This window comes from Tasmannia lanceolata, unplaced genomic scaffold, assembly GCF_043159265.1.
Source record: "Tasmannia lanceolata isolate RefF3 unplaced genomic scaffold, GAP_Taslan_0.1 ptg000004l, whole genome shotgun sequence".
Lineage (NCBI taxonomy): Eukaryota > Viridiplantae > Streptophyta > Magnoliopsida > Canellales > Winteraceae > Tasmannia > Tasmannia lanceolata.
Window position 1 is genome coordinate 10,115,061 of NW_027518681.1, and position 14,814 is coordinate 10,129,874.

General features: G+C 35.6%; 1 protein-coding gene across 1 annotated transcript; it reads right to left on the reverse strand.

Annotated features, from left to right (window-relative positions):
* Positions 1 to 58: 58 nt before the first annotated feature.
* Positions 59 to 13,005, reverse strand: LOC143876287 (guanosine nucleotide diphosphate dissociation inhibitor At5g09550). The gene is made up of 13 exons (XM_077378024.1): positions 12,811 to 13,005; positions 10,996 to 11,058; positions 10,823 to 10,906; positions 9,823 to 9,930; positions 9,525 to 9,697; positions 7,947 to 8,058; positions 5,579 to 5,659; positions 5,436 to 5,498; positions 3,429 to 3,530; positions 3,200 to 3,324; positions 2,520 to 2,730; positions 1,452 to 1,526; positions 59 to 596 (listed from the first exon to the last, which is right to left on the reverse strand). The coding sequence occupies exons 1-13, from the start codon at positions 12,895 to 12,897 to the stop codon at positions 534 to 536; spliced, it is 1,347 nt and encodes a 448-aa protein (XP_077234139.1). The 5' UTR covers positions 12,898 to 13,005; the 3' UTR covers positions 59 to 533.
* Between the last annotated feature and the right edge of the window lie 1,809 nt (positions 13,006 to 14,814).

The following is a 14,814-nucleotide window of genomic DNA, read 5'->3' on the forward strand; positions in this document are numbered from 1 at the left end:
TCTACTTATGTTAACATACATTAGGTACTTCATTTCAAACCAGATATTTGAAACCAAGTTGCTGATAAAGTGGAACCACATTTAATTTCAAAATCCATGAAATGCCACATGAAAGAATATAATAAGCCTTCTACCCACTATCTGGTAAATGCTAATAGCATTTTGCTTATAAAGGAGGCAGCTAAGGAACAGTTGAAAGGGTGACATACCCATTTCCAGACACAAGTGTAGAAAGGCTTGGCAAAGAATATTGTGAACAAATTTATTAACAGGGCCAAAAGCATATACAGATCCAAGAACACGCCCGCCGACAAACTTTTCCCACGAGCTGGAAGGAAAATTCCGGTAAGCCACAGCCCAAATTCAGAAACATATTAACCATATCACTCCGTCTATGCTTTTGAATAGAAAATAAAGAAGAGAACATCAGAGTCAATGTTTTGAGAGTTAATAAAAGAATAGAAAAAACTAAAAGGGGAGATTAAGAGTCTTTGAAGCTTTTCGCTGATACTTAAAAGTGCGCGAAAAAACATCTAAGAGTTTCCTTCTTCAGCAGCAGCACTGGCAGCACTCAAATCAACGGTAAGATCAAGAACCTGAACCACAAAAGAACAAAAGAAACTCAATACTAGACAGAATCAATGGCCATTCAAGAATGTTACTTCAAGTCCAAATTCTTATTAAAATTTCAAAATGTATTATCATGTGATTTTCGATATAGCTCATCGAAAGTAGAGTGTTGCTTGAGCCAACTAAGATGATATTAAATAAAAAATGACTTGTTGTTTGACTGACTTCTATTGCCACTTTTGGCATATAACCATTGTCTTAGGTGATTTATGGTTGAAATCCAATTGGAAAAACAACACAGTTTAACGAGAAATGAATTCACTTTCTAGTAGCTACTGCATGACCATTGAAACAGATAAGACCTCTTGGTAAAGTTTCAATTATGCGCTCATGGTACAAAAATATTTCATAATAAACGAAAGAATTTTGTTTGAATCATGGAATTGTTGACACAGAAGCCCAACTGAAGTGATATATGGAGTGACTTTTGTGGCTTTACATTAGTAACTGCAATCTCCTCCACATCTCCCTCCCCCCCCCCCCCCCCCCCCCCACACACACACACACACACACACACACTCTTACGTAATATACATACATATGTGCAACATCATTTTGCTTTTATAATCCAAATTCTCCATCAAGCTATAGGCATTTTTCTATGTTCTCTGGAACCATTAATTTTTTCTCAGATGCATTTGTAATAGTAATAATGTAATATTGTGGATAATTCAAAAGGAAATGTAATTGCATGCTGCTTTGGTTATTTTCTATAGACCCAAAGTATTTATTTCATTTTTAAAAGTTCAGGACTATTCCTTTTGTACAATAAAATGTGCAGCTTAATTCTAAATTTACTAAGACTAAGTAAAATATTTTACCTTTCCAGTTATCTGACTGTACAGGGCGATCACATCTTGTACTGTTGATTCGAAATGCGTTGTTGGGTCATAACTCTGTAAGGCAATTCAATTCCAATGATTAGTACTGTGGAAATCAAAATAGAAAAGAAGGGAAAGTCAGTTGACTCGTTGTATAGTCGGAATGTTCTAGAGTGGCCTGCTGCTTGGATTTGAGTCATTAATGGGCAGGGGCATCTAAGCCAATTGACTCAATTTAATAATGAGAATGTTCTAGTGGTACATATTTGGTATCGTGAAAAGTCTGCCACAAAAAAGGAAACTCAGAAAGAAAGAAAGAAAGCAATGTTTTCTTAAAATGAAAAGCACCCGCCCGGATTTCACAAATGGAAATTGTTCACTGAGATTTTTTTTTGAGAGAAGATAACAATTTATGCCAGAGAAAATATTACAACAGGGACGAGTAGTCCCCAGAAAGTAAAGGCGACATCATCCCACAAAGGAAAGAGAAACAGTTACAATAAACTTTGTAAAAGATCCGAACACGACACTACTACAGATAGTAAGGAAACACCCTCGTTAGCTAGCGAGTCTGCCTCAGAGTTCGCCGATTTTCTTCTGTGAACAAGCGAGGATGTAACGCTGATACCAAATCTCTGATTTCTGATAGAATATTGAAATTGTTCACTGAGATTTACCACCATTAAGGTTTTCAAGGGACAATTGTCATTATATACAGTTGTTAAAAAAAGTGGCCAAAGCTCAAAAAAACTAGTTCTCTAAATTCCTGGTTTCCCAGCCCAAATCTTCAGCAGCCAAAAATATTTATATCTTTGTCATTTACAAAAATGAATGACCATAGAAATGAATGCTGGATGCAATACCATGTATAGATTGCCATTTCAAAAAGAAATAGGATACAGTTTCCCATATCTGATATGGCAGAAAGGGCATTATCGAATAGCAAACAAAGAAGTTCTAGCAAAATAGTCTTGAGTTTGAGTTTTCTCAGTGACAGCAAATTTGGCATTCATCAATCTTAACTTGCAAAACCAAAATAAACCGGCAGTATAATGTAAATATACTTACAGTAGATATGAAGCAATTGTCAACATCATGCTTGTTAGTAGGTTCGTATCTGTCGTAAATATCAAAAAATGTCTCCTCTACAGGTCCGAGTAAATCTATCCCAGGCTTCAATTCTGTCTCGGGATGGTCGGTCTCAGCTTCTGTTGAAACAAAAGCAATATATTTCCCTTTTGGAGCTACATTGTGAGAATAGGAGCAGCAGAATAGGTACCTACAGTCAAGATAGAAAGTAAGAAGCTCCTTTTAAGGCTCCAATATTCAGCCAATTAGTGACACCATTCTTTGTTTTGATTTGGTATTCTGGCTTCTTTACAAGCTTGCATAGCCCTAAGCCATCCGTTGTTGGTTTGGTGATATGAAATTTATGTAAACATGCAATGGACCATTGTTGGGTTTGAGCCTTCCCAGCTGCATAATTTAAGGTTTCATTTTCTTTATGTCCAGTGTATTTATTAAACAAGGTAACTTAGCAGCTTTATTCAATCTCAAACTAGCTACCTCAGATATGCACTGACTAGAAAATGGTCCCCTGCTCCACTTAATAAATGGCCATTTCAGTTCTTAATTAATCCCATTACACACAGAAAGGAGTAAAAAGTTTGAATTGGTTGGGAATCAGGACAATTGCAAATATACGCAAAGAATACACATAATTTAGGAGGAAGATACACAAAACATACATATCTGATTTACGTCCCAGTTGTTTTTGTGGCAGAATAACCTGAACTGAGTGAGAGTCACTGGTATTTGGGATGGGATGACTCATAATACATATAGCACGTGCAACTCTCCCAACCTTTCGAACCTATTGGAATCAGTGGGTCGAAAATTTCAACTCGGAGGCCCATTTTGAGACTAACGAAGTCCACAATAAAATCATTAAACTTCTTGAAAATTGATAATTATTACCTTGTCAGGCAAATAAGAAGGATCACAAACAACTTTCTTGCATTTAGCTGTTTCTCCCTCAGATGTTACACCAAAAGCTTTTCCATTTTCATCAAACTCTACCTGTCACACACACAGCATCAGATTTTAGTAGAAGGTTTTGAAGCTAGCAAATTTATGACAGAATTTGATTAAGAGAACAAAAACAATAGCTATAAATTCTGTAGGTCATTTTCAAACCAGTAAAGTATAACAGAGTGGCTAATAAGAAAGGGTAATCAAATTAGAATAGATCATTAGAAAAATAGAAGTAGGTCAACTTACTGTTATCCCTGGTCTAAATGCTTACACAACTGAATTATTGCGAAGATATCAACATTGTTATGAATAAAAGAAAAGTGCAGGAGTACCACAACGTGAAAAAGTCTTACGGCCATATGGATTGGTTGTCCCAAGACTAATGTGAGGGGCTATAGGATGAAATAGATGGTCTATGATCTCAACTAGTAAGTTTTTTATCTTGTTTAACTGGAGTTCAACTGGTTGTTTTAGAAGTTCGAGAGGTCCTAGGCAAGGAAAATACTTCTTTCGGTTGTGTGGAAAACACTCAATAAAATGCCAATGCTCGCAGAAGATAAAAGACATTCTTGAGACTGATTGTTCCCTAATAACTGAATACTTTTGTCCATAAAGATTGCATTTTATTCCATCCATAAATCCATTTTCTTTCCTATGAGTTCCAGTATTGCTAAGAACGGTATTTCTTGAAGATAATTTGATATTTACCCAGTCATTATATAAGTGTAAATGAAGAAAAAAGAGAAGGTGGGCCAACAAATCCTTCTTTTCTTTTGAACTCCCCCAATAAAAAATCGATATATTTAAGTTATTTTGATCTTTATTTTAGGTTGAAATCAAGAGTGAAGACAGATGGGGATTTTTGTTACTTTTTGTGTGGATTTATTGCTGCAGTTTTATTATGGGGTTTTTATTTTAGAATCCGGTGCAATGTTCTTGATTTCTGCTTGTTAATTGGTACTGAGAAACTTTTGAATCCATGGACATCCTAATTCAATCAGTTTCACCAGATGGTGATTAAAATAGTTGAAAATCACTAAAGCTAGAAATTTTCATAAATTATATGCTATGGAATGAATATGTATATGATGTGGGATTGTCTTAAGCATTGTCTTAAGTACACAGGAATGAGATGTTATTTGGAAATGTTGAGAAAATTGAACAGTTATCACCTTGGACGGGTTGAGAGAAGAACAAAGAATCACGAGTCAAATTAAATTGGAAGGGAGATGATGCTGTCCTAATAATATTTCGAGACATTTTGGGCTTGACAAGAAAAATGGATAGGGTTTTTTTTTTTGGTGAGAAGATCAGAAGAAAGAAAGAGGCATGGAAACATGGAAAGAAAAAGAGGGCACACGGATGAAGTTATAAGTTAGTCTCAAGTATCATTGGAGAAGAGGTCAGAAATTCTCTAGGAAATTCAACTAATCAGCTACAATGTAATCAAGGTGAACACCAGCCTCTGATCCAACACAAAGTATCCAATTTCCATGGAAAGCTTATCTGATAGCTTTCTTGGATTGGCTCATGATTGTGGAGTACTTTTTTGATTCATGTGAAATGATAGAAGAACCTAAGACTAAGTTCATGGTGTTGCTCAATTAGGTGGCATGATTACAGGAATCAAGGGAGCGACAATGACTCCCCCAGATGCAACAATGTGAAGTTATGAAAGATGGTCTTAGGAAAAAGACTCTACCATAAGATATGAACCTGCTCTCTTCAATAGGTACAATAATTTGGGTAGAAGTGACTCGTCAAATGCTATGTCTTGGGCTACATCGCATAGCTTGGGGATATGGAGACTTGCCCACATTATTTATGAGATTCTTGTAAAGATCTAGATTTTTTTCTTCCCATATTTTATGAGGTGCTGATATTAGGGATGACTCTGTTGCTAGAGAGGGCATTATTGAGCCTACTTTATTTTAAGGGGAAAAGAAAAACCTTGCACTCTGGCTTGTTGAGCATGTATGTCCCACCATAAACAGCACTTAGACGAGCAAATGCCTGCAAATTGTGCACATGTTATGTCGCAATGTCTGAGAAACTACTTATAGATCCATGTAGTGTATTTGATGAAAACAAACCTGGGGGAGTTCTCCCAATCCGTACAATGGATAAATATATGGAGATCCACCTTGAAAACGCCCCAAGGACTCAGCATAAACCTAGGCACAACAAGGCTAGAATAACTTAGCACCTCACAAATCATGAAAAAGAAGAAAATACAACATAAGAATCTTTTTTTTTTGCGTAGGTAAGCTGGAATTGAACCTCCGACCTCCGGGTTGAAGAAAAAAGCCTTGACCATTGAGCTAGAAGATCAATCGCAACATGAGAATCTTCAATTATGATATTCATGTTGGCAATCATATTTAACTACTATATTCATAGGATGGTTTGTAACTCATATGGTGGAAGTGGAATTGAATAGTCCCTTTCAGAGAATGATTTATAGGTTAACTGAAGTCTTTGGTCATGTGCTTGCATTTCAATACTTCAGGTACTTTTCTAGGAAGATATTATGGATGTTCCTAACTAATGCATGTAGGTTTGTTTGCTCCGACGCATGCAAGGTATTCCAATAAAAAATAAAGTATTTATTAAGAACATGTCCTAAATGGAAAAAAATCTGAAAACAAATCAATAGTGTCTCTAAATATGCGTAGTCATGGCCGGATCACATCAACATGACACAAGAGCAGTTTACATTATGCTATTCACAGTCACGAAGGACATGCGGCATTAGACAAATATAACAAAATGCAATTATCAAAATATCCTCTTCAATTGAAGCATAATTTCGTAACCAAGTTAAGACCAGTGTATGGAAGATATTCTAGAGCATATGTGAACAACAAATTGCACCAAGATGCCTCGAGGAAAAGTGTGCTAACCAATAAGATCCTCCAAGTAGAAAGTGCACAATTCATAACCCGACTGTATAAAAAAATGGGACTCTAAAGGCACACAAGTGGAGTGGTAATAGACAGGCAAAATAGGAGATGAAAATAATAGTCACGCATAAACCATATACAAACATCCAAAAAGATATCCAAGGTGTTTGTAGGTCAGTTAGCTTTTGATTACATGGAGAAGAGAGACAAAATGAACAGGTGCAAGGGACATCCAGTTTAGAGGCTTTAGTTGATCAATTTTATGAAGTATCAGGCATGTTTTCACTTCTTCAAACAGCTGCACAAGGATGACAAGGCTTAACTTTTACTTTCTTTCTTTTAAGATGCTACTTAAGTTAGGTAGTATTTTAGTCCTTTGTCTTTTCACTTAAGTATAGTTGGTTAAGATTAGATCTAATCGAGGGTGGAGATCTGTTTTGGCATTAGTGATTCTTTGTTTGCTAAGCACACAAATCGATTGACATGTATGGGAAGTGTTGACTTTCACCCCCCAAACCTTTGGGCAGAACCTGGGTGTTTCTTGCTGCAATTTTCTCAACTTAGAATCAGATCCTTGCATTTTCTGTTTCTTTTTTCATTGATTTTATCTACTTGAATCTGCATTAAAAAGGCAATTTTTTTTTTTTTGGAATTTTCAAGTAAAAAAAATAAATCAAAGGAACCTTAAGATGAAATGATCCAATACACGATCAACCACCTTCAAAGCCACAGACAAAGGAAAATGGGGGCAAAACACTACCCAAAAATTGAAAAAGAAGAAGATCCAAGTGCCTTACTACCACCTTCAAAGCCACGAACAAAGGAAAATGGGGGCCAGACCCTACTCGAAAATTGGAAAACAAAAAAAAGATTCAAGTGCCTTACTAAATGCCCCCAAAGCATGAATAGGTTCCAAAAACCGTATCTTTGATGCTATATATCTTTGATGCTATAAAAATGCATGAGTAACAAAACATGCAGAAAAGAAACAAATGCATGAGTATAGAAAAAAGATTCAAGTGCATCATCATTGTAGTATAATGGTGAGTTTTCCCGCGTGTCACGCTTGAACCCCGGCAACGACACTTATTTACGTAATTTTGGGGTTGGGCCTATAGCTCAATTGGTTGAGGCTTTGTATCTCAACATTGAGGTTGTATGTTCAATCCCAGCTTACCTACCAAAAAATGATTCAAGTGCCTTACTAAATGCCCCACAAAGCATGAACAGGTGCCAAAAACCATATATCTGATGCTAAAAAGAAATCATGATTAATAAAACATTCACAAATGAAACCTAAAAAATAGGTTTCAAAAAGACTAACTGAATCTTGAGATTTGCTGATGAATCTGTCTAAACTTAATCAAACAGCTCCAAAACTTCCAAAAGAAGTCATTATAAATTTCATAGAATTGATATATAGACCAATAAATCTCTATTGAACTAAAGACAAAAAATCATGTGACTTCCTTTTCAACAGAAAAAAAGGGAAAAAAAAAAAACTTGTTTTTCTGCTATAAGATAATCACAATATAGGGAGTTATTGACACTTTTTCACCTTCATCCGCTTTACAGTATCCATAGCAGGCTGATCCAAGTAGCTATCATCTCTTTGAAGTGCCAAAGCATGCCCTATAAAATCAATTGTATTGTCCTCTAACCCATATTTCCTACATAGAAAAAAAGAAGAAAACTTTAAATATGCGAAGATAGAGCAATAGATGATTCACATCTTGAATGGAGAAACCATGCAAATAATATCACAGTGAGGCACCAAAATTTGTCTCTTAAGGGGTTGTCTCAAAATTTGAAATTAATGGGAAAATGTAAGCAATGTACACATACATGATACAAGAAGTCATTATATCTTTTATTGTAACTGCCATAGGTTTCCAAAAAAATCTTACGTTCTTAATGGACTAACACATCTGATAGTTTTTTTCCCAAATGCTAAATGTTCTTTTTATCTTGCAAAAGAAATCATTGTAAATAAACAATTTACAAGGCAAATCCTAACGATGGCACGATCCATATGCAGTCCTTTTTTCCGTTGTGTCTTTTTCTGATGGGTAAGCTGGGGTTGAACCCATGGCATCAACATTGCAACGAATGAGTCATAAATACTTGGGAGAAGGCCTAACCCCAGAACCCATAAGCAGCTACGCATTGTAAATCTCAAAGCATTTGACCTACAGTTATCTGACATGGACCTTTATATTCCAAATAAGAGAAGATCAGCTACTGTGGATATGTAATACTGTGATTAAATTTTAAACTTAACGAAGTAGCATGTTCACAAATATTAAAGTACAATCCCAGAATATCCAATTCAGAAGAAGCAAAAACTGGGAAAGTGATTTTCATTTTTACAATGGAATAATGATTTTTTAAAAAGAACAGCTGAAAATGTATGAAGATAGACAGAGGGGTCTCAATGATAGACAAAAGTTTTGGCAGAAATAACTATGTCTAATAGGTTCCTACTTGTGCATAGTTTATGGGAGTCATCTGTTGAAGGTTACCTTGGCACTTATACAGTATACTTACTAGTAAGTAATTACTCTGAATTTCTTCTCAACTTACCTTTGTGTAAGCATGCACTTTCAAATTGAAGGTAACCTTGGAACTTCTACTTACTAGTAAGTGATTATATTCATTTGGTCTTTTCTCATCATGTCTTAAGTAGTATTAATTTTTTTTTTCTATGAAATACCTTCATCTTAACTGTACATATGATATAACAGCATCCTCTGAACTGCTTCTCAACTTACTTTTGTGTAAGCATGCACCTAGATGAATAAGAAGGGTAATTGGGTTTGGGTTTAGGGGAAAGACATAAGTTTTAAAGAGTCGGAGTGTTGGAATAATGAGGAGAAAATGAGAAGTCTCCAAGTTAATAATAAAGTATCATTTCAAACAAATTACAGATTAGAGGAAATTTAAATTATCATCCTTTTATGATATAATGCTGACCATAAAGTCAAGACCCTACAAAAAAATAATACCAGGACTCCATTTTGAAGCTATTAAACTAAACAAGAATAATAATGCAAAGCAAATTTAACATAATTGACAAAGCTGGCAAAAGCAAATTATCAAATTCAATAAGTAACAGAGACAAAGATGAGATAAATACGAAATAAGCTCTCTTGCTGTAACTTTGTTGAGGTCCAGGCCCTCATGTGATTTTGGATCATTCTCTTCGTAATCTTGCACATAAATAAAGAACTTCCGAGCACGACGCTTTTCAAAGAGACCCATCAGGGGGGATTTCAGTGCTTCAACATCAGTAGCTGGCACTTTGTAAATCTGGCAATTATTATAAAATAAGATGTAGGAATAAAGTGTTCAAATGACACAAGGAGTTTTGACTTAAAATGCTACAAATAGTTAAATAAAAATATCATGAATTGTGATAAACCAGACGGTCATACCTTCCCTTTGTTGTACACAAAACTTCCATCAACAGCCTTAAAGTTCAGATATTTAGTAACATCAGTGTGGATGAGAACGCGTACTAGAGTACCATTGGCCATCATGAACTGCCAAAGGATTATAGATAGTGCCTTGCATTAGGGTGACATGGATAAACAAAGGGAAGTGATGTATTCGCCCCTTTTTCTTCCCTGGGCCACCCCCTCTAGTGTATTTATGACTACTCTTTTTACGATACCAAGGGGTGGCCCAGTGAAGAAATGAGGCGAATATATCATTTCCCTAAACAAAATACAAAAAACTAATCTTAAATACAGAAAGTTGCATTACAACCAAGTTTTACAGACTCAAACACTGAATATGCAGTTGCAATCAGTCATCAGCACGTTCCAAATGAAAAACCTTCTCAGTAGCAATAAATTGCATTAAATAATTCCAATTATTATATATAGGAACTTTTAGCAAATAAATTGCATTAAGTTATCCCACTAATTAAATATATTGGACCTTTCCTTAGAATCCCAGAGTTGCATCCCATCAAGGAGCAAGATTCAGGAACCACAACAATTATATTGGGCACACATATATCGTGGACCTATCAAACTCTGTACATATCAATGAAGTTTTTTATTTTTTTCCCTAAGAAGAGAGGAGTAATAGTACAAAGAATTACATAGCCATGTATCAACCAGAGACAGATTCAGATAATAAGAAAATCTCATAGTACTATCAGTGAAATGGTCTGCTTATTTGTTTGCCTCTCGCTGACCATGAAAAGAGCAACTTCCATATGTCATAGATAGAGAAATCTCATTTAACATCTTTCAGCCTCATAGAAATCTCAACTCCAAGAGGATGCTACTTTCACCATGCCATGGTTATTTTAATCGAATCACCATTCCCTCACGGACCTGGGTTGCTGGTAGGACTTCCCAAAGTTCAACATAAGGACTCTCAAAGTATTAACCTAAACTAGAGATCAAAATAATCTTTGAGTACCTTAGGGATCATATCAACATTGTACTCCCTGCTGGATCCCAAATGTTCTGGAGGTTTGCTGTCACCCCTGAACCTCTTCCAAAGCTACAAACCAGAAAATGTATAATGAGCTACGGCAAACACGATGTATTTATCAAAAAATAAAGCAAGCTGTAGACAATATAAAAAAGCACCTGATTGAGATTAAGTGAGGTGGACTCTCCTCCATAGTAGTCATTCCTGTCCATGTGAAGGACCTATTTCAAGTGGTTACACAAAAATTAGAACCACACAGCTGAATAATGAATAAAATATAATTGATGCATATTCAATATAAATCAAAAGTTCAACTGCAATGATTACAATATATAGTCAAAAAGTCATACTTGAAGTCACATTACACTCACTTTATCAACGGTTACGCATATTGAACACCACACCTTACTGGTTCCACAGCACCTAACCGTTAATTTAGTGATTTGACCCTATTATTCCTCCAAGACCAGAATAAACCCTGTCTACTGCTAAATCTATAGAAAGCAATTCTATTATTCAACAAATTACAGCCAACAACAGAATCAGACAAATTTCAAGTCATTTCAATGTTAAACACTTTAAAAAAATTAACAATTCTAGTGCATTGTGATGTATTGTTGTATACAGTTTTGTCTTTAACTCTTGTTCAAAACTTTAAGAGTATGCAATATACTGAAGAAAGCAATCCATGGAAGGGAAGTGTACTCACTCATGCATTTTGTGAGCTTAATTTTGCCAAATTTTCCTTTAGATCTTTTTTTCCTTTCCTTAAATATACTGAAGAAAGTAATCCATGTAAGCTTAATGGGTATGTGTTTCCCTAATCTACATTTTCATATAATGTACTCTGGATCCTGAAAAATGAGACAGGTGGAACAGGGCAGCCATCATATCAGCAACTTTAGTAACCCCACAACATATATGCCAGTGTACCTACCTGTAGGCATCATGTATTCTTGAATTGGGGCCAGGTTTGTGACACATCTGATACTTAATGAGAGACATACGCTTTGTTTATCTTGTATACAGACTTTCAAAAGGTCACAATTTTCATAAAAATAGTCCTCATTAATTTGTATTTGATACTTAATGAAGCTGAAATAAACCACATTCAGAAGAATTACATACAAACATAAAAAAGATGATTCATATTTCTGGATAGAAATCCATATATGAAGGACATTGTATATAGGTTTGCTTTAATCAGTTTCTAGGAACTAACTGGATCCAACCACACTTAGATTGTGAACAGTAATGGATTTTGACAGGCAAAGATGATGAATTTTCTTTGATCATCTTGAATATTAAAACGAATAACAAAACCAATATATACCACTTTGGTATGCTTCTAAGTGAAGCCCAAAAGAAGAAATGGGAGTGGTTCCACCAAACACAATGAAGCAACTTAATTCACACAATTGGTGTAGAAAATGAACCACAAACAAGTAGATATTCTCATACATGCAAATTTCCTCATGCATAAAATTACACTAAACATTCGATCTCCTGCCCATCGAAACAAGACAATGTCGAAAACTCGTCATGATCAAGATCCACATTTATTCGAGAAAACAATCACAATCAAATGATCCTCAAAAACTAAACTTATATGATCCAAAAATACATGCCATCGCTTCATAAACAAGAAGAAAATAACAATAAATGGATCCAATTCAACAGCAAGTAAATCATCACTTCTTATCATCCCATAAAAACCAAATACAGATCACAAATCAGAAAAAAGAAAAGAAAAAAAGAGAGTAGAAGAACAAAACAATAACAGCTAAAAACAAGACATCGAAGATCACAGATCTCCAATGCAGTATTTATAATCAAACAATAATCTTTATAGCGTACACAGAATCTAATACTTTATCATAAACAACTTAAAAATCTGAATCCAACTGTCAACATGATATGAAGATCTCAAAACATAAACATAAACATTCCTTCTATTATTATTTTTTGGTTACTTTGAGTCCATCGACAGAGAGAAGGCCGCTGAGAATGCATTCCTTAAGGCCAGTTCCAAGAACTATGACATCATATTCTACATCCATGAATCGGAGATTAAATTTCAGATAAATTTCTGAGCTCGAGAGCTGAAGAGACTGAAAAATGAAAAGCAGAGAGATAGATAGAGAGAGAAGAATAGGAAAAGAGAAGAAGAAGAAGAAGAGAGAGAGAGAGAGAGAGAGAGTCTTGTGTTGGTTTATGGGGAGAACAGGTCTCTAGCGGGAAGCTACGGGATTTTCGTTAACGGCCTGAATCGATCTCCCACGTGCGAATCCACCATGTCGCACGTGTTTCTTTGAAAATGATACAAACCGTAAATGATATTTCCACCCCACTTTTCCAACATTTCAACTTCCTTTTGGTTTGTCTTTTTCCTAAAAATTGGTAAGGACACAATTTTTAACAAATGGGATGAAAATTGTGGGTTTGGATCCCCTTGGATTTTGTAACTATGTCTCTGTAACGATCCTAAAAAATCTTGGACCTTTGGATTTGGATCCAATGGACATGGTTTGGACCCAGCTGCTTGTTGTCTGTGAGTAATAATAGTATTACTGTAATACCAACTCAAGGTCTTCTAACAAAGGCCAAGTTTCCGTTTCTAATGCTCAATCTGTTGCTTCTTGCTTTCGATATGCCCAAATCCTATCCATGGGACCCTTCATTGATACTTTGCACATCTTTTCTCGAAAATAAAGTAAAAGGCATGTAGTTATGTTTTTAGGAAAAGACAAAGAAGAGGACATAGAAATGTTGAAGCAAGGGGGGTTGAAATTATCATTTCTAACCCAAGTTATACAACACAAGTCGCAGGACATCAAATTAAAGTTAACTGGACATAGGGAAATGATATATCCGCCCCTTTTTCTTACTCGGGACAGCCTCTCGAGTGTAAAAGAGAAGTCATAAATACACTAAAAGGAGCTGTCCCCGTGGTCGTGGTGGTGGCGTGGGTGTGTGTGTGTGTGGGGTGGGGGGGCATTATATCACAACAAGAAAAAATACCAAAAAGGATTTTCAAGAAAAAATCTAAAAAAGAAAGTATCTATTACAACAAGAACTTTAATTAGAGCAATTCTCCCTTTACTTTTCATTTTTATCTCCCCCCATGAAATCATGTATTTTGGCTTTCCTTCTTAACTAACGATAGCCACATCATTGTATTATCAGTATTATCAAACCATCGTCATGTTTTAGTTCTTTGTATGCACGTACAATTACAAAATAACTTCTTAACTTTCGTGGCACTTCCCGGGGTTGAGCCTCTTGCTAGTGGTGCAACTTAGGTCAATTTTTGAGAATTCGGGTTGAGCTTTTACCTTACAATTGGGGTCGGGATCGGGATGATTCCAATTCAATGTTTAGCAAAAAAGCTCAAACCGACCCAAGCCAAGTTGCACTGTTACCTCTAGCTCAATTGGTTAAGGCTCTGCTTTTCATGAAGATTGACAATGCAGCAATAGAAGGCATCACGGATATTGATGGTTTCATTAGAGGTATCGTTTCCATAAACACAAACATTGAAGAAATCTTTACTTCGGAGCTTAATGCACTTCATCAAGGGGTTTACGTAGCGAAAAGCATAGGGATTGCAGACCTATGGATTGAATCGGATTCACTACATGTAGTGAATGCCATTAAAGGAAGCTACAAATGCCTTTGGAAGAAGAACCAAATACTTGTAAAAATTAAAGCCAACCTCCAACTGTTACGATCATGGAAAGTATCACAAACATGGAGAGAAGCCAATTCACCACGGGATTTTTTATCCAAAATTGATTGTCTATGTAAAGGGGAGGACATCCCCCTCCCTATCATCCTCTCTCGCCTTCTTGATATTGTAATAGCCTACAAATCAGGAGATCCTTATACAAGAACGTAATTTTTTTTTATTTTTCATGATTAATACACTGGTAGGGGTCCTGCCCAACCGCAACTTGCTTGTTGAAAAGAAAACTAAA